This window comes from Patella vulgata, chromosome 3 (assembly GCF_932274485.2).
Source record: "Patella vulgata chromosome 3, xgPatVulg1.2, whole genome shotgun sequence".
Classification (NCBI taxonomy): Eukaryota; Metazoa; Mollusca; class Gastropoda; family Patellidae; genus Patella; species Patella vulgata.
Window position 1 is genome coordinate 37,751,461 of NC_065881.2, and position 25,132 is coordinate 37,776,592.

Consider the following 25,132-nt stretch of genomic DNA (forward strand, 5'->3'; position numbering starts at 1 on the left):
GCCTCGGCAGCATCAATTTTGTTTCTTGCTTTGTAACAAGATGCAAAACCAATCTTTTCAAGCTTTTATTTGAGTAAGGATAACACACAATTGCCAATGTAACATTACAATTTACTTATCAACATTTGACAATGCAGACATGTGCATACAAAATTCCAATCCACTACTGGCTACACCAGTGGTTCTCAACCTTTTTTGCCAACGGCACACCTTGGAACACATGACAAAAAAGTGGCAAACCTGGCTAAATATATATGAAAAATATTTAAATTTTACAAAATAAAAACATGGCTAGTCATAGACACATAGAATGACGCAAACTTAATAAAGAAAAACACAGCTATGAACTTATTTTATCGCAGTCCAATAGCCGTCTTCTTTAGTGAGAAATTTTCTTAGTGTGCCGTTCAAAATTTCGTGGAAAGGAAGATCTCGCGGTCGCCGCACACTGGTTGAGAAACACTGGGCTACACAGTCAATATATTCTTTTTTAAAACTTAACCAACAAAGTTTAAAATCTGTACCACTGATATTTTGGGCCAATTTATAAACTTGTAGTCCCGATAACTGTAGGCAAATCATAGAGTTAAATATAAACTTTACTCTATGAGCCAAATATTCAATCAGTTGTCTGAAACGAAACGGTAAAAATCACGAGTTACTTCCCTTAATTATATACTCATTCGTAAAGAAGGTTATAACGGTTGATACATGTTGCTTCGAGATCACAGATCAATGAAATTTTGATTTTGTCCGGCATCTCACTAAAACCATTTCTAGAAAATGGCATCATCGGGCAGGTATATAATGGGCCAAGTTATGAAGCGTGGAATAGGGAGAGACAATACTCTAAAAGTGAGATGTCTGCAAATGAAGCTCGATACGTATCTCAACAAGGTAACCTTTCACTCTTTCACTCAGAATGGAATTACAAAAGGGCATCTATATTAGTATATATAATACTTACATGGTTCATCTGTAATACTATAAGGGTGCCTATACGAAACACTGGTAATTGTCCTGCCCTAATAGATGATGCATTATACTTTCTATATAGGACTAGGAGAGAGCTGGTTTGATTTACCCTCAGACATCATTACGGAATTCAGGGGTACACCATAGCCTCCTCAACTTCGAGGCTATGGTGAAGACATCATGATGAGACCGTAGAGACAACATCATTCGGAGTTCAGTGGAACATCGTACCAACAGCCTCTGGTTCGAGGCCGGAAGAGAAACAAAATTTGATGTTTAAGCCGTTAGGTTAGAGTTATGCAGTCTACAGGATGTTAAACTCAGACCGTGGATAATTTAATAACTCCTAAAGTATCTCTAATAGATGTTGTAGTTTTCCTGTATTTAACCTTTGTAGTTTGCTGTATTTGTTATATAAACTTGGTAACAACATAAACGGTGTCTCAGACTTAATTGATCATTGGAAATAGTTATCACAACCTGAAGTCAAAGAAACTCCTAGACGATAGTGTTAGTGTCACAGCTAATTCCTTATTTAGTGCCGTGACAAAGGAAAGTGTCAGATTTTTCCCTGTAGTGCCACAGTCGTCTTATTTGGTTCCGCGACACAGGATAGTGTCACAGTCGTTTTATTAGTGTCACACATCACTGTCCTCACTGATTCATTTCAAAATGAACAATTTTATCTTAATAATTACTCTACATTTATTGAATAGATTAACAGAGATTTCACCACACACTAAAAAGCAAATCATACTTAAATTCAGGAAGCTTGCGGTACCGGTAGTTCAGCTCTGAACGTAGGCCTCATTCTACACTCGCCCTGTACGTTCAGGAACCGTCCTATTGAATCCTTGTCGAAAAAGAATCGACCCCCAGTCAATTTTACTGGGCAACTTTTTACTGCTAAACGGTCGTGTGTTAGTCTCTATGTGAACACCTGAACAATGTAACTTTTAGGAACATTTTATTGAGTAAATGAGACCTTGCTTACCTCGCTAGAGTCAGTATGTGCAACACAACAAGCCCCATTTCATTTCATTTGATGCCATATTCTTGTTTGGAGGGAGAGCATGCGCGATAAATAATGTTGATGTAGACTGGATTGACCAGATGAGACTTATGGTGTATTTCGCCGAACATAACTGATTTGAAATTAGAGTAAAAATGGAAACGATTGAATGTAAATCAGTTTATATACTGATTTGAAATTAGAGTAAAAACGGAAACGATTGAATGTAAATGAATTAAAATCAGTTTATATACTTATTACATTATTAATATGCTTTTCAGCCCTTTTGTGTCAATTTCTAGGTCCCAAATATTAGCAATTTAGCTCCTTTAACAATTATGACAACAAATACATGTATATATAAGGAATGTTATTGTTTTATTATACGCCCACGTGGAAATGTGGATGTATATTGCCATTGCCCCCGTCTGTCGTCCACAATTTCTTGTGAATGCTCTTACGCCAAAATTTATCATCCGATTGTTTTAAAATTGATATATGTTGTTTTCATTAGTGAGATGAAGAAGTCTATTGAATTTCAGCAATTTCCGTGTATTACGTCTAGAGTTATGGCCCATGTTTACTTTATTGAACCTTGTGAATGCTCTAACGACTAAAGTTAACAACCGATCTTTGTGAAATTTATACGCATTATTTAAATTAGTGAAACGAAGGAGCCTATTAGATTTCAGCAATTTCCGTTAATTAGTTCTAGAGTTATAGCCCGTGTTTCACCTTGTGAAAGCTCTAACATCAAAACATATCTGCCGATCTGTATGAAAAGAATCCTATTGAATTTATTTCAGCAATTTCCATTTATTACTTCTAGAGTTATGGCCCTTATTTCACTTTGTTGCACCTCTTGAATGTTCTAACATCAAAAGTTATCAGCCAATCTGTATGAAATTTATATGCATCAATTAAATTAGTAAAAATCTCATTGAATTTCAGCAATTTCTGTTTATTACATCTAGAGTTATGGCCCTTGTATGAAATTACTATGCATCATTTAGATTAGTGAAACCACGCAATCTATTGAATTTCAGCCATTTACAATAATTACTTCTAGAGTTATGGCCCTTGTTTCACTTTGTTCAACCTTGTTAATGCTCGATTGATGAAAGTTATCATCCGATTCGATGAAATTTATATGCATAATTCAAATTTGTGAATTTCAGCAATTTCTTTCAATTATGGCCCTTGTTTTACTTTGTGAACCTTGTGAATGTTCGAATGACAAAAGTTATCATCGGATCTGTATGAAATTTATATGCATTATTTAAATTAGTAAAACAAAAAAGCCTATCAAATTTCAAAATTTTCTGTAAACTACCCCCAAAGTTCAGGCCCTTGTTTCAGTTTGTAGAACCTTGGGAATCCTCAAATGACAAAAATTATAATCTGATCTATATGAAACTGTCTTGTAAATGCACCCAAATACCAACAAAAGAATAAATATGCGACAACCCTTGTCGACCGCTTGGACAATTTAGCTGCTGTGGGCGTATGTTTCGTTGCCTGCCAACCTATCTTTATAATAACAACACAATATCTTATTTTCACCTTAAAGCACTATTATGTCCTTTGAAAAAAATTTTCACAGAAAATTGTTCATCAATCACCACAAATGGACAATTATACGGAAAACTGTTCAGTATAATAAAACTTAGATGCTCTTGTAAGCATCTAATTCTGTTCTGCCCCATCTGTCACGTCATATCCATATTCTTTCATCCAAGTAGATGGTAGAGCTGCTGCGGATATATCTTTCATCTCTTGCAAATACACTCCACTTTGTCTGAAACATCTCTCTCTCTCTCCTGTCAATCTCTGGAGTCCGAACAATAAAGTCCTGTTTTGAGAATTTCTCACATATTGGTCCATAGCCCACCTTTCAGTAATGGTGTATTACATTTATCAAAAGCATAAATCTTTCTCATTGCACCTGATATCATAATACTTATCATTTGTGGAGTTCATATGATCTAAACCAACTTTTCTTTACTATTATACATGTATGGATGTATGCCAGAAGTTTTTTCCATTTTAAAACACTGATATCCCACATCAGCAAAATTTTTAGAAATATTGATACATCTACCACCTATCTAACGATATTTATTATTTTCAGTAAATAAGTTAAGAAAGGTCGGAGATGCATATTTGGAAAGGTAAATGCTTATTAAACTTTCCATCCTTTTGTAATTTGAGGTATTACAAACAAAATCCTGTGTTAAAATTCTCAAAATATGACCCCAAAAAAACCCCAAAGCCACATCCTTCTTCGCTGCGTTGACATCTTATCCTTCCAGAGTTTCTGTCAACCTGTAGACTTGCATATAGGAAAATTATCATCAAAGTAATTTGCTTTTCTTCTTTTTCAGTATTTTAATGAAAGAAAAAATATCTGGGCCAAAGAAGATGAAGTGAAATGTAATGTTGGAGATATTGTTTTATTACAAGAAATGTCAGAACTTAAAATGCCTCGAATTACTCATGATATAAAAGAGGTGGTGTTTCCATTAGGAATGGTGGTTGATCCAATAACAGGCAGGCGATGTCGAGGAACTGAATATATAGATGAATCTATTAGAAAACTGGAAGCTGAGAAAATAGCAACAGAGAAATCATTATGAAGTGATTTATAATTACATATTATACAATGATAAAAAATGTGATAAGTTACATGAGAGACACAATAGTTTTATTGTGTAGAATTGTTTAATCAATAAATTAAATAAACTATTCATAAAATAGATGTTAATTGACAAGTACATGGAGTTTAATTATATAGTCTACAACTGGGAATTTAACAAAAACATTTTATGGCATTGTATAAGTATAATAATGGAGAATAGAATGTTGATTTATATAATTGTTTACCAGTAGTGTATGATGAATGCTATTTTTCCAACATACTTACCAGAACATATACGTGTAACGTTTGTCTAAGGCATATTTACAATGAACACCATAATATTGTATCATTCAATATTATATAAACAAGGATATGTTTATTGGATTATAATTGAGTGCTTCCTGAATCACAGTGAATGAATGTTGTTTGTCTTTTGTTTGTTTATAATATACATCTTTAATGCAAATAAAAAAATTAAGAAGCATTTTTAAGAATTTTATTTGCTATATATTATATTGCTTTAATTGTACGTCGATATTTAGGTGAGTTAAGTCATCATGTGCACTTAAAATTGTCAAACTCAGCCATGAAATAAATTGATTGGAATTAACTGTTTCATCAACACATCATACTTCCATCAATTTGTGACTAACTTGAGGTAATTTATTTTCCTTCATTCTACCTTGTATTATAAGGTCCATGGTTCTACAGTAATAGGATACATGTAACACGTTACTGTAAATGTATGTGGCATATTCTTGCAGGGGGACACTTTGACTGTGAACTTTTTGTATGTGGTCAAACTCAAACTTAGTCAACAGGACCTTAGTTTTTAGTTCAGATATATAAAAAAAAGACAGATTTATTGAGTTTTATCCCTCCAACTTCAACAATATTAGAGTGGAATGGTAGGCCTACACCGACTGTAACTACATTATGGTACGGGACCACACCATAGATTTGAAGCTCATTTGGTCTAAAAATTCCTTCACTTTATCTTTGAAGAAAGGACCTATCTCCCGCTTCATTGCACTCGGCAAACCTCGGCAGATTCCAGTACCCTACATTGGTTACATCTAGATGTACAATGTAGAGTAGACTGGACAACTTGCTCTAAATGACGTCAGACTGGTTCCTACGTCACTGCGCTATTCTGACTTCAATTTATATTATGCAAGTAAGAAAAGGAGTGACGTAAGACTAAGAGCGAGTATGACGTATTAGAGCAGGTTATCTAGTAGACTGGACAATCTGCTCAAAATGACGTCAGGCTGGTTCCTACGTCACTGCGCTATTCTGACTCCAATACCTATATGCATCAGAAAAGGGGTGACGTAGGAGCGAGTCTGAAGTATTAGAGCAGGTTATCCAGTCTAGATGTAGAGTAACAGGATCTGTTGAGGTTTGCCAAGTGGCTTCACTCGGACACAGCTCACCAAATATTTCTACGCAGTCACCCACGAATGTAGGGCAAAAGTTATTTTTAGTCTTTCTCTCCCTTTCCCTTTTCCCCCCTTTTGCATGGCGATTTTTGTTGACTTTTTGGTGTAGAATCGAAGAAAAGGGTTTGAAAATACATTTTCTACCAGGTTTTGGTGAATATTCATGATTTTGAGGCGGAAGGATACAAGAGTTGAGAGGTTGGTTAGGTTGAAATGTAGGGTCCAAAATTGCATGTTTTCTTGTCTCTACTTCCAGCTTGTGTATCTCAAGTTTTCCATGGTGAACCTCATACGTGCTTTTGGGCAAGAGGTTGCCACATGTTGCTCCATCTGTGGTAGAAAACGTTCTACCCAACGAAAATTTGGGAAAAAGTTAGAGCCGGTCTAAGAGACGAGAATTAACATTAAAGTCAATGGGCAAATGTTTAGTGATCTGTGGCCTGTCTATGTGTGACAGGCTGAGACTGATATGCCTTAGTTTTGAAAATATGAAGATTAAACTCACAGAAAATATGAATAAAATATTTTGACTACTGAAAAACTAAAAAAAGTTAAATTTAAAAAAGAAAATCAAAATTTGGAGAAAAATTGTGATTTTACTGCAAATTTCTCAATTTTCAGTTTTTATTTAATTTCTAATAGTAAGAAAAATATTTTAATGCCCAATTTTGGCTTATTCAACCTCAGAAAGCACAGATACAGTGAACAGTATTGTAATTTCACCAAATTTTGTCTAAAAATCTGGAATATTCACAGAAAATCTTTGGATTCCCCCCATTTCAATGTAGAAATCAATCCTTTCATGACTACTCAAATGAGTCAAAATGTCTAAAATGCATCTGATTTTCATTGCTAATATAACTTAGATGGGATCTACAAGTTTATCAGGTTTAGAAATAGCCCCTGATTTCTTACAGAAAATTGAAAATTGGTAAAACTGAGTTAATAATGTACAGCAGATGGGTTTGTACAAAATGTTCAAAACAGGGGCTGGCTCAATTTTGCTACTGTTTTACCCAGAACAAGCATTTTTTTCTTCTTTGTAACATTAAATTCTTGCATTTCCTTCACGTAGAAAGCAATATTCCAGTCTTTCTAGCCATTTTTAACTCCACCATTTCCTTAGGTGAGGCTATAAATGCCCCACCCCACCCTTTTTTATTAATGTGTTTTGAGAGATTTAATTGCACCTGTGTTGACAATTAAATGATAGTAATTGGAATTTGTGGTTGAATTACAGCTAGGAATGTTGTTTTTCACTAATAAATAGCTATTTTGTACATTTCAAAGATTTCTAAGCCTTTTTGTTTAAAGTCAAACTTAGAACCCAGAGACATGTCAGGCAATGAGACCACACCCTAATATTAAACTGGTGTAGATGTGTAAATGTCAGCTTAATGTTCAATATTTTCTTATCAAAGTCTAGGATTTATGGTGATTGTTGCATTTATGTTACTTATAGAACAGTTAAATGTTAATATTGCTCCTTTTCAGGCCTCCTTCATCTTGTCAAATCTGTCATAATTACTTTTTGGACTTCATTTTTTCAGGCAATTGATGTAAAGGTCCAGACATCTTGCTTCAGCACAAGAATTGCAATAAAGATTTGTATGGTGCCTCTGAACCTTGAGATGTTGAAAACATTGAAATTTTCCCAAATTTGTGAAAATTGTGTATTCTGTGACCCTTTTGTTAGAGAGGGGTGGTCATAGACCAAATATGGCATTTTTTTCTTTCATCAAGACCTATTTTTAACCCTAATTCATATTTATTGCACATAGTTTAGTTTATATGTACATATGTTAGCCAGGGATGGTAAAACATAGCTATTAGACAGATTGCTTTAATGGTGTTACTTCTGCAACCAAAGATTAGATTCAGTCAGTGACATATTTAGGGGGTGGGGATACATGTTTAAGTATAGATCTCTAATATTACAATCAATGCAGCTGATTTGTGATTTTTCTGTTTGTATATTGGCCAGGGTTTCTAAAAATATATCCCTTTTCGGTCTGGCTATCTAAAAAGTGGAAAATAATTGGGTTTTTTTTAAAGATGCTACATGTAAATTTTGTACATTTTTCATGACATGGCAGTAAAAAATTATATTTTTGAAAAGAAATCAAGCTTATGAGTGTTTTCTGTGTAATTTGTTTGTAACTTGTCTAATTTTTTCACAGAACTCAAATACTGCCTTTAATAAGAAAGATTTTTAAATTTTAGCACAAAAGGCCCATGGACCTGAGATGCACTACTGTACATAAAGCGGCATGTATACTTAAAGGGCCATCATTTTTGCAGTTATTCTTTGATTTTGATTTCCTTTCACCGGTATGTTACCAGAACATATGGGAAGCATATAAAAAAGACTTTTTGGTGATACCTGAAGTTTCACCCCTATATAGGACACAGCTCACCAAATATTTCTACGCCGTCACCCACGAATGTAGGGCAAAAGTTATTTTTAGTCTTTCTCTCCCTTTCCCTTTTTCCCCCTTTTGCATGGCGATTTTTGTTGACTTTTTGGTGTAGAATCGAAGAAAAGGGTTTGAAAATACATTTTCTATCAGGTAGAGTGAATATTCATGATTTTGAGGCGGAAGGATACAAGAGTTGAGAGGTTAGTTAGGTTGAAATGTAGGGTCGAAAATTGCATGTTTTCTTGTCTCTACTTCCAGCTTGTGTATCTCAAGTTTTCCATGGTGAACCTCATACGTGCTTTTGGGCAAGAGGTTGCCACATGTTGCTCCATCTGTGGTAGAAAGCGTTCTACCCAACGAAAATTTGGGAAAAAGTTAGAGCCGGTCTAACTTCTAAGAGACGAGAATTAACATTAAAGTCAATGGGCAAATGTTTAGTGATCTGTGGCCATTCAGGAAACTTAGTTTTAGAGACTTGATGATCCAAATTAAACTGTAAAGGGAAATAACTCTAAATAATTTGACTTTTCTGGAAAAATTTCTGTAAGTGATATCTACACAGAGTACTGTGATATCTATAACTATAAGGTGTCAAAATATTATGTTTCTTATTTCTAAATTATTATTTGTCACATAAGGAATTTTGTCAGGAAACAAGAATTCAAAAGATTTGATTCTTGTTAATTAAGTAGAATAAAAAGCATCTAGTACATATATGTATAGGCTAATATTAAACAAAGAAAAGCTGGCAGATACCTAATTAATGAATTAGTAATTATTGCTAAAATCTTAATTTAATTTGACTGATAGCCTACGTTTAGTGGCTATAAATACCACGAATTGTCACCGCTTACATCTAACGTTAGTTGTTCTCTCTAGCATTAATACAGTAGTAAGCTTACATTGTATTGTATATAATCATGGAATCTGTATATAAGGTCCATGATATAATGAAATTTAGCTAAGCCTGCAGTACACAGTAATTTGTCTACAACCAGGTACTCCATTCATAAATATAGGTTTTCTGCCTCATTAAAAACAAAACGGTACTGGTACCTGTCATGTAATTTTATAAATAGGGCTATATAACGCGCGTAAAGTTTGTGACATACTTTTCAGGATTAGGCCAAGTTGCCTATAGACAGGTATAGTATGTGTGCTATAGTACTGATCGTTCTCCTCTCTAGCATTGTGCATTTGGTCATAATATGGTCAATTAATTTTATTTGGTTGATGTACCGGTAAACTCCATTTCCGTATGACATCAGCTTTTTATCCCAAATAACCATCATGACAAGCCTATGAGATTTGAAAAGATTTTTAAAACTAAATTGAGGTTGAGATTGTTTCACACCAATCATCTTGGCATCAAGGGAAAGTCACAATGCAGTTAAACTGCATTTTGTGACTTATTTGTCAATCTTCATCTCCCAAAGATCTTGGTTCTTTTCGATATTGGCATGTATTGGACCCTATAGCTTCTTGTGATAACTTTAGTTTTATCTAATAGTAAGTGCAGGAGGACCGCACTACACGTAAAACAAATCTACAAGATAAACCTGCGGACAAGACAGAAAATAGACATTGCACCAAATAAACAAATATCAAATCAAGTGAATGGATCCGGGTGCCAGCCGTAAGCGTCCACTGCGCTGTACAGTCCCGGGCCTGTAGTGACACAGACTTCACTCAAATTTGAAAACAATCAGGAATACAAAAAAGACGTAACAGAAATAATGCGACCAATCTTGGCAGTGGTCGTCTCCTCAATGGCGATAGTCTGCCAGTTGACGTCATGAGTTAGAACGTCAAACAATTTTAACAATAATTGCGATAATCCGGATAGAATCTCGTGAGGACACTTGGTGTATAGTTTTATCACATCAATACCTTGACTAAGTTCCATAATAAGCATTTTCTGCTTAGGGTAAGCAGAGCGATAAGCAATTTGATTGGTCGAGACTTTGAAACATGTTAACCCTCCTTCTAATTGAGGTAGAATGTTCAAACTTGGTGTAGGCGTTCATTAGGTGAATGCCTTGATGGAGTATGGTAAGCAGAGATAAGCAATCTGATTGGTTGATGCTTTGGGGCAAGATAACTGAGTGATGAAACTCTGAGTATAGATTCATTATATCATTACCAATACCTTGACTAAGTTTGATGGTTAGAATTTTCTGCTTAGGCTAAGGAGCGATAAGCAATTTGATTGGCCAAGACTTTGGAACATAACAACTCTGCTTTTAATTAAGGTAGAATGTTTAAACTTGATGTAGATGTTAATTAGGTGAATGTCTTGAATGAGTTCAATGATTAACATTTCGAGCTAAAGCTAAGCAGAGCTAAGCAATTTCATTGGTCCATGCTTTGGGACAAGATAACTTTGATTCTATCTGATAGAGAGTGATGAAACTTAGTGTATTGTTGATAGTACGTTTGATTGCTTGATAAATGTGCGATTAATTAATATGTGTCATCTATTTATTTTGGGATTTCAACGGGGGACATCAGCCTCACTGTTAGCTTGTTTTGTATAGTTTTTAGCTTACTGAGTTGAAAGTAGAACAAAAGTAGGTTATATCTCAGCACTGACTTTATCTGTAGATATACTGGTAATAGTTTCAAGTAAGACGGATTGTCATCCCACAAAATAAATCAAAATACAAATCTAATGAAAATGACAATTTTAAAAAGAGATCTAGCCATTTTAAAGCAAGAGAAAAATGAGGTTTAATGTCCACACAGCATAAATTAGATCATTTTGGAACTAACTAACATGGTACAGTATTTTTCAGTAAAAGAGGAACCCGGAGGACCAAGAGTCGACCATTCCCTGTCATGGTTCATACCCCCCACCCATATTAAAGGAGATGGATCATGTGTTTCTATATTATAACAAAAAATATATAATTAAATGACAAGATGTTTTCAGTAAATCGGTCAAAATTGTTTATTTTGTGTCAAAATTACCCTTTCCAATTGACAGTGACTAGTTCTGGTGAAATTAAAGATATTTGTATACTTTCCTAATGATAGTGTTAAATGTCTATTGTCTCTTTAACTAGTGTACACCCTGTGTGACTGGTGTAATGATAATATACTCTATATATTATTACAGACTGGTCAAAGTCAAGGCTATTTGATTATTATCTAGATTACTTCTAACAAAATGTCTGTACAGATACTAGATCACCAGCTTGAAGATTATTTTAATACAGCTGTTGAATTAGCTAAAAAAGCGGGACAGGTAAAATTATATCTATTATTATTAAAATATTCTTTTAATAATGAAATTATGGTTGGTCTACGATTTGGCTTGCTATCAGAGTGGCAACATTTTTACCATAAAGCTTGCTATTTTTATCTGTGCCCAGTTTCACAAAGCAGTGAAAAGTTACCTACATGTAAGTTCAATCAAGTTGTATTGTAAAATGTAGGATTTAGGTGTTAATTATACAGAAACAATACAGAGAATTAAACTGCTATATCTGCACTGGTTTACTAAATATTTCCAAATGCACAATGATTTGTTGAAGTGTTTGGTTGATGCAACTATATTTAACTTTTTTTGGTATCATGTACGGGTGAACGCTTAAAGATAGCCATTTAACTATCAATGTGAAAATCAGTTGTGCCTCACCTGGTTGTCACTCATGAGAAATCAGACTGTCAACAACAAATGATCCTTAATGTAGATGTAAATTTTCAATTATGATAAAGGATAGACGTATCCTACACTGTTGATCAGAAGTTTTCATTCCTATCTTAGATATGTACAACATCAATTTATATCCACACATTAAACATTGTGATGTCTTTGATCATATTGTACTGCCGAGATATTCATTATTCCAAAACATTTATCTTTATTATTTACTTTGTCTATTTATGTATAATATAGACTATTAAAGAAGCTTTCTATAAAGAGAAGAATGTAGATACAAAACAAAGTGCAGCTGACCTGGTAACTGAAACAGATCAAGCTGTTGAGAAAATGGTTCAAGAAATAATTAGCCAAAAATATCCTACACACAAGTAAGACATTTTCACATTATTTCCTGATTACATTGCAATGAAGATGGCTGTTTTCCCGACTTTCAGGAACATATAAGTTACCATGTGTCTGCTAGATAATGACAAAACAAAAAATGGTGTGAAGCTTTGTAAGAAAACCACCTATAATTATGTTTTAAAAAAAACTAGGTTTATCTCAATGTGCATGGATGATATAAACAAGTTATTCTTCCATAAAATTTATTCTTTCCTTTATCCTCCTGATTGATTTCAGTGAAATTAACAGGTATGTTACTTGGACAGTGGAAGAAAGATGGCTGCCTAGTGGTTGCATTGTATTTTTGTTCTCCACCTTCGAAGAAAGCAGGGGCCTATTAAAATGGGTTCGTCCGTCTGTCTGTCCGTCACACTTTTTGGAACATGATAACTCTCCTTCTAATTGAGCTAGGTGTAGGTGTTTATTAGGTCAATGCCTTGAGAGTGATTAAACTTGGTGTATAGTTTCATTACATCAATACCTTGACTAAGTTCGATAATGAGCTTTTTCTGCTCAGAGTTAGCAGAGCGATAAGCTATTTGATTGGCTGAGACTTTGGAACACAATAACTCTCCTTCTAATTGAGCCAGAACGTTCAAACTTGGTGTAGGTGTTTATTAGGTCAATGCCTTGATCAAGTTGATGGAGTTGGAAGATGAGCATTTTCTGCTTAGGGCAAGCAGAGATAAGCAATTTGATTGGTTGATGTTTGGGACACAATAACTTTAGTTCTAATTAAGTGAGAGTGATGAAATTTGGTGTATGATTTCTAATTGAGATAGCATGTTTAAACTTTGTGTAGGTGTTTATAAGATCAATGCCTTGATGGAGATCGATGATAAACATTGTATGCTTACGGTAAGCAGAGATAAGCAATCTGATTGTTGATGCTTTGGGGCATGATAACTTTGGTTATAATAAAGTGAGAGTGATGAAACTCTGAACAAAGATTCATTTTATCATTGCCTTCACTAAGTTCGACGATGAGAATTTTCTGCTTAGGCTAAGAAGCGATAAGCAATTTGATTGGTCAAGACTTTGGTCAACCACTCTGCTTTTAATTGAGGTAGACTGTTTAAACTTGATGTAGATGTTCATTACTGAGTTCAATGATTAACATTTCGAGCTAAAGCTAAGCAGAGCTAAGCAATTTCATTGGTCGATGCTTTGGGACAAGATAACTTTGATTCTATCTGATAGAGAGTGATGAAACTTAGTGTATAGTTTATAATCAGTTTGATTGCTGGATACTTTTGAAAGAAATAAATGTACGATTAATTAATATGTGTCATTATACGCCCACATTTTGTTGTGGACGTATATTGTCGTCGCCCCTGTCCATCTGTTACATCTACCCTAATACAATGTCACCTCCGCTGTTGCTTTACGGTAATTAAATTTATAGCCTGTCCTTTCCATCTACAGTAATACACTGTCACATATACTATATCTTCTACTTTACTACAGTAATAAACGGTGTCTTTACCGTAATAAAATTGTTCGTACCTCTGCAGTATTACATTGTCACAGTATGTCCTATATTTTAATCCAAAAAAGCCCCAAAGCTTGCAAATCCAATATTATACGCCCACATTTTCATGGGGACGTATATTGTCGTCGCCCCTGTCCGTCCGTACAAAATTTGTTTGTGGACACTCTACAGGTCACAATATTTATCCGATTTTGACAAAACTAGAAATATGGGTCTATCTCCAAAAGATCTTGGTTTCTTTGGATCTTGGCATGTATTGGACCATAACTTCAGGGATTATGGCCCCTGATTTGTATGAAAAATCACGTTTTTAGCTTGTGGACACTCTAGAGGTCACAATTTTGATCAGATTTTGATGAAACTTGAAATGCATGTGGGTGATTCCACATCAAGTGTACACAAGGTTCTGACATGACCATCACAGATTGTGATGATTTTTGGTGTGCAAGTTAACATTGACGAAAAAACGTGATGTGCAAAATTTTAGCGCTGGTGGCGGCCCAAAATTTGGGCCTCTTCAGCTGACCTTCAAATTTTGAAAATCCATAACTTCGCCCCTAGTAACCCTACTTACACGAAATTGGTATCAAATTGTTCAGAAAACAGAGATCTTTCTAATGACTGGAAGTGCGAACTCAACAGAACAAAATCCAGGCAGATCGTGTTTGACCTTGACCTTTGAACTTGTACGCAAATAGTGTAAACATCTGGTATATCAAGGTTGTGGACCTGCTAGAGGTCACAATTTTGATCCAATTTTGATGAAACTTGAAATGCCTGTTTATAACCCAAAGATCTTGGTGCCTCTCGATATTCGCGCATATCGGATCGTAACTTCCTGAATTATGGCCCTTGATTGTACGAAAAATCGTGGTTTGAGTTTGTAGTCCTTCTAGAGGTCACAATTTTTATTCGATTTAAAAAAAAGTTTTAGTATATCACCGTTACACTCTAATGATGGTTGAGTTTGAATTTCATGAAAATCAAAAAAAAACTGACGGACATAATTGCTGCTCCTTGTACGCAAATAGTGTAAAAATATGGTATATCATAGGCCACAGTTTTTATCCGATTTGAATAAAACTTTATATGTTTTTGATCATCACACATATCCAAACGTAACTTCCTGGATTATGGCCCCTGATTGGTGAAAAAATCACATTTTTAGCTTGTGGATTCTCTACAGGTCACAGCTTTTTCCGATTTTAAAAAACGTTTAGATATATCACGATTCCACAATAATGAAGGTTGAAATGGAATTTCGGGAAAATCGAAATGAAAGTGCCTGACAAAATGGACGCTCTTTGTACGCAAATTGTATATAAGTATGTAATACAAAGGTCTGTAATTTTTAAAAGAGAGAGAGAGAGAAATGGGGTTTAACGTCCACTCGACACAAACTAGGTCATTTCGGGACTAACATATGGTTTAATTTTATTTCAATAATTTGCTTGCGCGTAGGGGTCTTTTAGCAGTGGGAGGAAACCGGAGGACCCGGAGAAAACCCACGAGGTTGGACAGGCGACCCTACTCCTTGTCACGTACAACCAGGGATTCGAAACCACGCCAGTTGACTCAATGACAGGCCGTATGATACAGCACGCACTTGCTAACCATTCGGCCATCCCCCCCCCCCCCCTGTAATTTTTAAAAACTTTAGGATCCAGTGTAGACTCTTCAATTAAAGGGGTAACATAAGCTTCTTTGAAAACGTTGGGAAAAGTAGAGGATGATATACAAGAATTAATAATATTGGTAAAAACTGGAATAACTTCGTCTAGACAGTCCTTAAGAACAGGAGTTGGAACAGGATCTAATGAACAAGATTTAGGAGCAGACGATTTAATTAGCTTTAAAACAAAAGATTCACTAACCAAGTTAAAATTTTCTAAATAAACAGAATTTTCAAACTTAACAAAATCATGAGCGTTAAAGTTATTAGTTTTATTTATTTAAATCATCAAGTTCGGTTTGTATTTCTGTATTTTTATTTGAAAGGAATCAGAGAATAAATTCGCAAGTTCAGTGTCATTATCATTGTCCGGGAGAATAGTTCGCTCAGCATTATGATCCAAAAGGGAATTCAAACTTTATACAGGTCTTTTTGTCTGTTTTTGCCATTTTCTATTTTATCAGAGTAAAATTTAATTTTAGCGTCTTCAATTAATTTATTCACATTGTTTTTTAAAGATTTATAAATCTGTTTATGGACATGTAGATTTGTTTTCGGCCACAGATATTCAGCCTTATTACGGTCCCTTTTGGCTTGTAAAATAGAATCATTAAACCACTGCGTATTGGGACGAATAAATGTTTTAGTTTGAAGAGGCACAAGTGGGTCAATTATTTCAGCGAGCTTAGAGTGATATTGGGGTTGCCTTCTCTTGTATATCTTTAATACATTGAATGTCATTGAAATCCGAGTTGACTATTTCCGCTTGAAATTTATTAGTGTCAAGTACTTTGTTGATTAAAACATTCTGTGAACTGTAATTTATCCCAAGATTTGAGACATCAGCTTTGTGGTTAATTCTTAATCATTAAAAGTGATCAAATACTAATAACTAATATTTTTTTAGTCAATTCTTAATCATTAAATTAAAAGTGACCAAATATTAATAACTAATATTTTTTTGTTCTTTATAATGCTTTTTATTCTTCAAAGATAGGAAACTTTGTAACAAATGCTTTACTATATTTATGGATTTTTGTACTAAAGTGAGAGACAGAAATGGGGTTTAACATCCACTTGACACAAACTAGGTCATTTTGGGACTAACATTTGGTTCAATTTTATTTCAATAATTCACTTGCGCGTAGGCATCTTTAGCAGTGGGAGGAAACCAAAGGAGCTTGAGAAACCCACGAGGGTGGACAGGCAACCCTACTCCTTGTCGCGTACAGCCGGGAATTTTTGTATTAAAAGGGTTACATGTATATTACGAGAAATAAACAATAAAATAGAAAATGAAATGAAATGGGGTTTAATGTCCTACTGTTCTGCTCCGAACTGGGCTAATGAAGAAGGGCTACGAGGGAAAATTTGCCCTGACAGCAGCACTCTTATATCGAATTCCGACTGTCATGGGATCTTTTACGTGCACACCAATATGTAAACGGGGCGTTGGTTTTTCGTCCCATACGAACGACTAGACAGCTGTCCTTGTCATTCCCTCCAACAAAAAAATAGATCTCATTGTATTTTATTTTTATCACCAACAACCGGTTGCCATGCAAGATACGCCCACATTTTGCAAGAGATGGACAGAGAACAAGCTCAAAAAAAGAAGTGATTTTTTGTACAATCAAGGACCATAATTCAGAAAGTTACAATCCGATATGCATTAATATTGAAAGGAACCAAGATCTTTGGGTTATAAGCATGTATTTCAAGTTTCATCAAAATCGGATCAAAATTGTGTCCTCTCTCTAGAAGGTCCAAAACGGACTCAACCATCAAAAGGATGTAACAGTGATATATTCAAACGTTTTTTGAAAGTGATTTTTCCTACAATCAAGGGCCATAATTCAGGAAATTATAATTCGATATGCAACAATATCGAAAGGAATTGAGATCTTTGTGTTATAAACTTACATTTCAAGTTTCAACAAAATCAGATAAAAATTGCGACCTCTATAGGGTCCACAACCTGGATATACCATATTTTTACGCTATTTGAGAACGAACGGCGGCCATTTTGTCTGTCAATTTGGGCCGATTTTCACGAAATTCGAACTTAGTTCTCCTTAGGGTGTAACGGTGATATAATAATACGTTTTTTTAAATCGGATAAAATTATGACCTCTATAGGGTCCACAAGGTAAAAACGCGATTTTTCGTACAATCAGGGGCCATAATTCAGGAAGTTACAGTCCGATATGCGCGAATATCGAAAGGAACCGAGATCTTTGGGTTATTAACTTACATTTCAAGTTTCAAAAAAATCGGATAAAAATTGTGACCTCTATAGGGTCCACAACCTTGATACACCATATTTTTACGCTATTTGAGAACGAACGGCGGCCATTTTGTCTGTCAATTTTGGGCCGATTTTCACGAAATTCTAACTCAGCCGTCCTTAGGGTGTAACGGTGATATAATAATACGGTTTTTTAAATCGGATAAAAATTATGACCTTTATAGGGTCCACAAGCTAAAAACGTGATTTTTCGTACAATCAGGGGCCATAATTCAGGAAGTTACGGTCCGATATGCGCGAATATAGAAAGGAACCGAGATCTTTGGGTTATAAACTTACATTTCAAGTTTCAACAAAATCGGATAAAAATTGTGACCTCTATAGGGTCCACAAGCTAATAACGTGATTTTTCGTACAAACAGGGGCCATAATCCATGAAGTTTCGATCCGATACATGCCAATATCGAAAGCAGCCGAGATCTTTTGGGGATAAACCTATATTTCAAGTTTCGTCAAAATCAGACAAGAATTGTGACCTGTAGAGAGTCCACAAACAAATTGTGGATGGACGGACAGGGGCGACGACAATATACGTCCACATGATAATGTGGGCGTATAAAAATTACAGGGTTCAACACTGATGTCTAAAATCTATAGGACCTAACTCAATCTTATAACATAGACAGTGTCTTTGAGACAGCTCTGTCAATTATTTAATCGGACAAATATTACGTAATTAAGTATGATGATTGGTTACTAAGCCAAATGATGCAATAGGAATTTTCCAACACAAGTGATAAACATGATATTCTGGGTTCACCTAAAATCATCTCTGTTTTGGTTTTATAAATCTTTTTATGTGTCAACCATTCAATCATTTTAATTTGAGTAGGTAAGATATGACATCCCTACAATGTGTGAATCTAATAATTAATTACAGATACAATATGGTCGCAAAGACCATAGTACTACAGTGCTTAATTGGATTGGGTTAATGAAGTTCTCTGCCCAATATGGGTGGGACAGGACAATCCTAAAGGGTCACATTTGTACACTTTATTATTACCACTTGAGAATCATTTTTATACGCCCACATAGAAATGTGGTCATATTGCCGTTGGTCTGTCCGTGTGTCGTCCACAAATTCTTGGGAACGGACTACATTTATCATCTGATTGTTTTGAAATTGATATGTGTTGTTTACATTAGTGAGATGAAGAATCCCATTTAATTTCAATAATTTCCATTAATTACTTCCAAAGTTATTCCCCTCGTTTCACTTTATTGAACCTAGTGAATGCTCGAACACCAAATGTTATCATCCGATCTGTATGAAATTTATATGCATCATTTAAATTAGTGAAACAAAAAAGCCTATTGAATTTCAGCAATTTCCGTTTGTTAATTACATCTAGGACAATTATTAGTATATTAATAACCCATCACTTCTCACCATGGATTTGGGCTCTTGTTTATTTTTAGATTTATTGGAGAAGAAACGGTGGCAGTTGATGGATCTTCCTGTACTCTAACTGATGATCCAACTTGGATAATTGATCCAATTGATGGTACAACAAATTTTGTACATAGGTAAGGTAGTACAGTGTATCATTGCATCTGTGCCAAAGTTATTGTAGGCTTTTAAAATAGTGGAAAGTCACTTTTTTTTAACTTTCCTACATGAATTGCATTGGCACCTTTTCATTCTAATCCACACCCAAAATCTAGTCTTTAAATCGGCGGTTTCACAGTGGCAATACACTTGAACAATCATGCTATCAAAGATACATATTAGACCAAACCAATTACTTGTTTCACTTTGTTGGACCTTGTGAACATAGAACAACATATTTTATCGTCAGATCTGTATGAATTTGATATCGTCGGTGAAGTGTCAAAAAGGGCGTATCTAAGAATTTCTAAAGATTAAGAAATTTCAAAATTTCCACAAATCCAAGATACAACATTTGGACACATGATACCCAGAACAGTTTCAATTGGCATAGAGATACACAGCTTAGAAAGAAATCTGCATATTTATTGGGAGATTTTAAAAATGCAAAAAAGTGTATTTGACTAATTTCCCGAGATACACTTTTTTGACACTTCACCAACGATATGCATCATTTAAATTAGTGAAACGAAGAAGCCTATTGAATTTCAGCAATTTCCGTCAATTACTTCTAAAGTTATGACCCCTGTATTACTTTGTTGAACGCTCGAATGACAAAAGTTATCATCTGTATGAAATCTATATGCATTATTTAAATTAGTAAAATGAAAAAGCCTGTCGAAATTCAACAATTTCTGTAAATTACTTTCATAGTTAAGGCCTTTGGTCAGTTTGTTGAACCTTGTGAACTCTCAAACAACAAAAATTATAATCTGATCTGTATGAAATTGTTGATTTTTTGCCGCAATTTTTAAATTTGAGGATGTTGACCTTTCTGGCCTGTACAGTCCTTTTGTGATCATGTGTTAAAACATTATTCAAATTTAATAATTATATGGTTAAACATCTGATTGCAAGAATACATTATATGATTTATTCTTCTTGTAGTATACCTGAGGTCTCATTTTCTTGTGGTATAACAGTAAATAAAGAGGTAAACAGCATCTATTTAATACAGTGAAATAATACTAGTACCAATTTAATACAAGATATATGTATCTCTGTAACATCACAGAAAGTTTGATGACCAATATAACCATTACTAGTAGTAATTTTGAATATATTTTATTCTCAAGTTGTTTGTCTCAATATATAAATACTGTATATTTAAAGCCGCTGATCGTCAATTGCATTTTTCGGAAAAAATCCAATTGTTCAGTTTAATCCACACTAATATGTAGTCAGACTGATTATTTAACATTTAATCAAGAAAACACAGCTAAAAAATAGGAACAGTAGATAATCTCCCTGGTTGGATTCAATTAGATAAAGAAAGAAAGAGGCCCACCAAGAGATTTTATTTTTAATAGAAATGACTATATAGGTGGCTTGTTTTTACCTTATCCTGTTTATATAGTTTGCCGAGGATGCCGAATGTTGACATATTTAAATCACATTGGACTGATATTCCTTTTATAGATCTAACTTCCCATTTAATGTAGTTTACAAGGGATTAACCCTTGTATGAGGATCAGAGACTTGAAAAGATGATTTAAAGAAATTTATATTTTCACTTGTTTTTGTTTAAAATGATTATTACAGGTAGTTATAGGTGTTGTATATGTGCCTATATTAGATCAGATGTATACAGCTAAAAAAGGACAAGGATCATTCCTCAATGGACATAAACTTTCTGTTAGCTCAGTTACCGGTAAGATTACAATATAGTGTATTAACAAACTGCTACTATTTGAAAATTATTACTGAATGTCCATAAAGTCAAGATAATGTGAAAGTGTGCTTCTCAACTATCAATTTATTTCTGAATCTGTTTGCAGGATTCAAAATCACTGGCTTCTGGTACATTCATATATGGAGATGAAATAAAAACACACCACGTTTTTAAATGGATGGTTGTAACTCTCATTGAGAGAAACACTTTAATCTTGCAATTCTGAATGTAAAAATATTAGATCAAGATGATAACACCTGAGAATAATGTTTTCATGGTCACATAAATGCATCTTAAATACGAAAAATTGAATTTGACAGAATAGGAATGTTGAAAATCATGATTTTATGGTGCAGACATGGGGTATATAATGTGGCTTTTAAAAAGCTAGGGTCAGAACAACATCCTCAGTTTGGTGAAAGTTGCAACCCTAACCTGAAAACTGAGAATGAACCATCATGTTAATTCAAGAGGGCATGAGTACCAGAGCCACTGGAAGTAAAATTGCAACTAGAGTGGAGATGGATCCCACAAGCAATCATTCAGAGGCTTACCCCCTCCATGTGGAGACATTGCATGATGTGTTTGGTTGCTACAGGTGGACACACATGTTACTGACTTCTGATTTTCACCCCTTGTGCCTATGTTTTACTGTAAAGTAAAGTTATGGCCTCTGCGAGTTGATTTTCTTGACATTTCACCTGCATTATGTCTCACCAACACTTTCACTTAAATCAGTGGTGTGTTTTTATTGTGTCTCAGTATACTTAGCACTTTCTAATATTCGTATTCTTTCAAAATCATACTTGAAATTAAAATAAAAAGGAATACACTACTTGCATTGTGGGAAAATGTGTAAGTGCATCAAGCTGTAGCTGCCAACAGGAGATGTAGACTACATTGTATAATTTTTTCTTTCATATATAGAATTAAAACAAGCTGCATTGATAATGGAGGGAGGAAGTTCCAGAGACCCAGATATATTAAAGGCCAAACTTGATAATTTAAGAAATGTTTTAACAGCTTCTCATGGGTAAGTCATTTGTATACCTCTCATAAAATAAAGTTTAACCATAAACTTTGTCACAAAATATCCCCAATGATCCACCCTTTACTTACTTACAGTAAAACTGGGACAATAAATGCATATAATCATAGCCACCGTCTACCTTCAGATGGTCATGTGTTTGAGATCTAACTTATTTTAACGACTAAAGAAATTAAATGACATTTCATCTAACTATTCCAAATTGCATTGCTACTCTACTTTGTTATATTCAGGATTAGGTTTTCTGTTTTATAGAAATAAGGACATTGCCTTAAACATACATTATGCAAGAGCTAAATCTGCCTATTGCTTGTCTTTCTTTAGGCCTAAAATGTTATCTAAATTATACATTAATTAACTTATCCAGACCATAATCAACTCTCGATGGCATTGCTAGCCTGCGATGTTTATAGGATTAGGTTCCGATTTGCTGTTCCACTTCTCTTTTATTCATGGATTAGTCTCCATTATTGTGACTTTGTTTTCATTTCTCTACATTACTTAATGTGTCTTGCCCACAGGTATGGTTCATGGGTGTTTGTTCAGGTGTAGTGCGGTCCTGCAGGTAGTGCCTCCTGCAGGACCGCACTATTAAAGTGTTGAGAGCAGCATCCTAATGGGAAATAACCTGTCCTACTTCTGTAGCTAATTTATCATGCTAATTTGATGTCCCCCTTTGTTGGTGTGGTTTGTGTGATATTATAAGATATTATATCTAATTTTCTAGTATAAGAGCATATGGATCAGCAGCTATAAATCTATGTAAGATAGCTAGTGGTATATGTGAAGGATATGTAGAATATGGTATACATTGTTGGGATATTGCAGCTGGTTTATTAATATTACATGAAGCTGGTGGTGTAGTTAAAGATACAACTGGTAAATATTATAAAGCAAGAATTGTGTAGGGACGTGCAGTATTTACTTAATGTCCGTGGGTATATATAAATATTAAAACTTGATCTCTGTTACAAACAAAACATGCTCATATTCTACTGTTACAAAACAAATAATGCTTGTATTCTACTGTTACAAAACAAATACGCTCGTATTCTACCGTTAAAAAACAAATATCGACCACAAGTCCCGACTGCTTGTCTCAACTGTTCTGAATCCTCAAACTTGCAATTTGTCAGTCCTAATAACTGAAGGGGGGGGGGGGGGGGGGGGGTAGCAGAATACGATGCATTCAATCAAGTGGAACATGTTTTGACTGTAGTGATATGATTTATTTTATTCAGTTGAACGCTTTGTGCAGTGGCCCAGTGTTTGTAGGATTGAGAGAATTTAATCTCTTGAAAGTTTAATGAAGTATCAATTCCCATGGATGACATAATGGATGTTATTTATGTGATTTCAGGTGAAGAAGTGGATATCATGAGAAGACGTATAACTGGTGCATGTTCAGTAAATATTGTAAATCAACTTGTACCATTATTAACACAGTTAGATATGGGTAGAGACTGAATCTTTTACACTCAATTCATGGCTAAAGCAACATTCAGATATCACACGACTTTCTGCCATTTATCTATGACAACTGCCTTTTATAAAGATGCATTATGTAAGAGCTAAATCTGGCTATTGCAGGTCTTTTTTCTGGCTTCAAATATTATATAAATTTTTATTTAGAGATTTATTTACATGACAAACCCAAGATATGGATTGGACCATTCGTGCCATTTAATCGGTTTAAAACGTTAAAAATGAAAAATCAAGATTTTGTTTATTATCGTAGCAATCAATCAATGACAATCAAGTGAATCAAGACGACGCTATTCCTGCTAAAACTTCAAACATTCATACATCACTCAGAATAAAGTAATTTGACAAAAATTTACAATATATTCATTTTTCATTATCTATTTTTTAACTATTATAGCGAGAATCTTACATAATGCATCTTTAACCAATCTGATCATTACCTAGGACAATGCCATATGGCAATTTAATGGGTATATTAAATTTTACAGTATCCAGTCAATTCATAGATTGACACAACAAATAAAATTTTGATTATAAAGTAAAATGTTAGATCATCAATAAAATTTTATTAAGAGCACCTCCCCCAGACACATCGTCGTTAAAGTGTCAAAAGGGTGTATCTTGGGAAATTAGTCAAATACACTTTTTTACATCTTTAAAATCTCCTAATTAATATGCACATTTCTGTCTAAGCTGTTGTGTATCTTTATGCCAATTAGAACTATTCTGGGTATCATGTGTCCAAATGTTGTATCTTGATTTGTGGAAATTTTGAAATGCAAAAAGTTCTATTTCTTAATCTTTAGAAATGCAAAAAGTTCTATTTCTTAATCTTTAGAAATGCAAAAAGTTCTATTTCTTAATCTTTAGAAATGCAAAAAGTTCTATTTCTTAATCTTTAGAAATGCAAAAAGTTCTATTTCTTAATCTTTTGAAATTCTTAGATACACCCTATTGACACTTCACCCACGACATACTATTACCGGTAATATATAGAAATAAAACAGCAGTTTTATAAATCACTGTTAATATGTAAATTGTCTTCATGTTGTTCTATTACATCTAGTCAGTTTTAATTTCACAAGATTATGTATGTCTCTTATGATTTTTTAATTGTATATTTATATAGAAATATGAAATCCAATATTTGGTCTTGTTTTATTAGTACTCTTGCCATTGAATTATATTCTCAACTTCTGTTTTTGACATTCACTCCTTGTTGTTGGTAGTCACGGTAGGCCTAGGTCAGTTGGCCATATTTGACGAAATTTTACTGGATAATCTACCACATAAAAAAACTAACTC

At 34.2% G+C, this 25,132-nt stretch overlaps 2 protein-coding genes across 4 annotated transcripts; both read left to right on the top strand.

The window, feature by feature from the left end:
• Positions 1-664: 664 nt before the first annotated feature.
• LOC126814472 (28S ribosomal protein S17, mitochondrial) lies at positions 665-5,034 on the top strand. The gene is made up of 2 exons (XM_050539623.2): positions 665-897; positions 4,372-5,034. The coding sequence occupies exons 1-2, from the start codon at positions 784-786 to the stop codon at positions 4,621-4,623; spliced, it is 366 nt and encodes a 121-aa protein (XP_050395580.1). The 5' UTR covers positions 665-783; the 3' UTR covers positions 4,624-5,034.
• Positions 5,035-5,183: 149 nt separating this feature from the next.
• Positions 5,184-24,971, top strand: LOC126814462 (inositol monophosphatase 1). Of its 3 annotated transcripts, none has more exons than XM_050539608.2 (9): positions 5,184-5,283; positions 11,606-11,734; positions 12,389-12,522; positions 19,433-19,540; positions 20,511-20,556; positions 21,165-21,273; positions 22,222-22,327; positions 23,070-23,221; positions 23,703-24,971. In XM_050539608.2, exons 2-9 carry the CDS (start codon positions 11,657-11,659, stop codon positions 23,807-23,809), a joined length of 840 nt encoding a protein of 279 aa, XP_050395565.1. In that variant the 5' UTR covers positions 5,184-5,283; positions 11,606-11,656; the 3' UTR covers positions 23,810-24,971. The 3 variants fall into 3 exon arrangements, with proteins under 3 accessions (XP_050395565.1, XP_050395566.1, XP_050395567.1); XM_050539609.2 differs by lacking the exon at positions 5,184-5,283 and adding an exon at positions 8,953-9,030; XM_050539610.1 differs by lacking the exon at positions 5,184-5,283 and adding an exon at positions 9,057-9,075.
• The last annotated feature ends 161 nt before the right edge of the window (positions 24,972-25,132 follow it).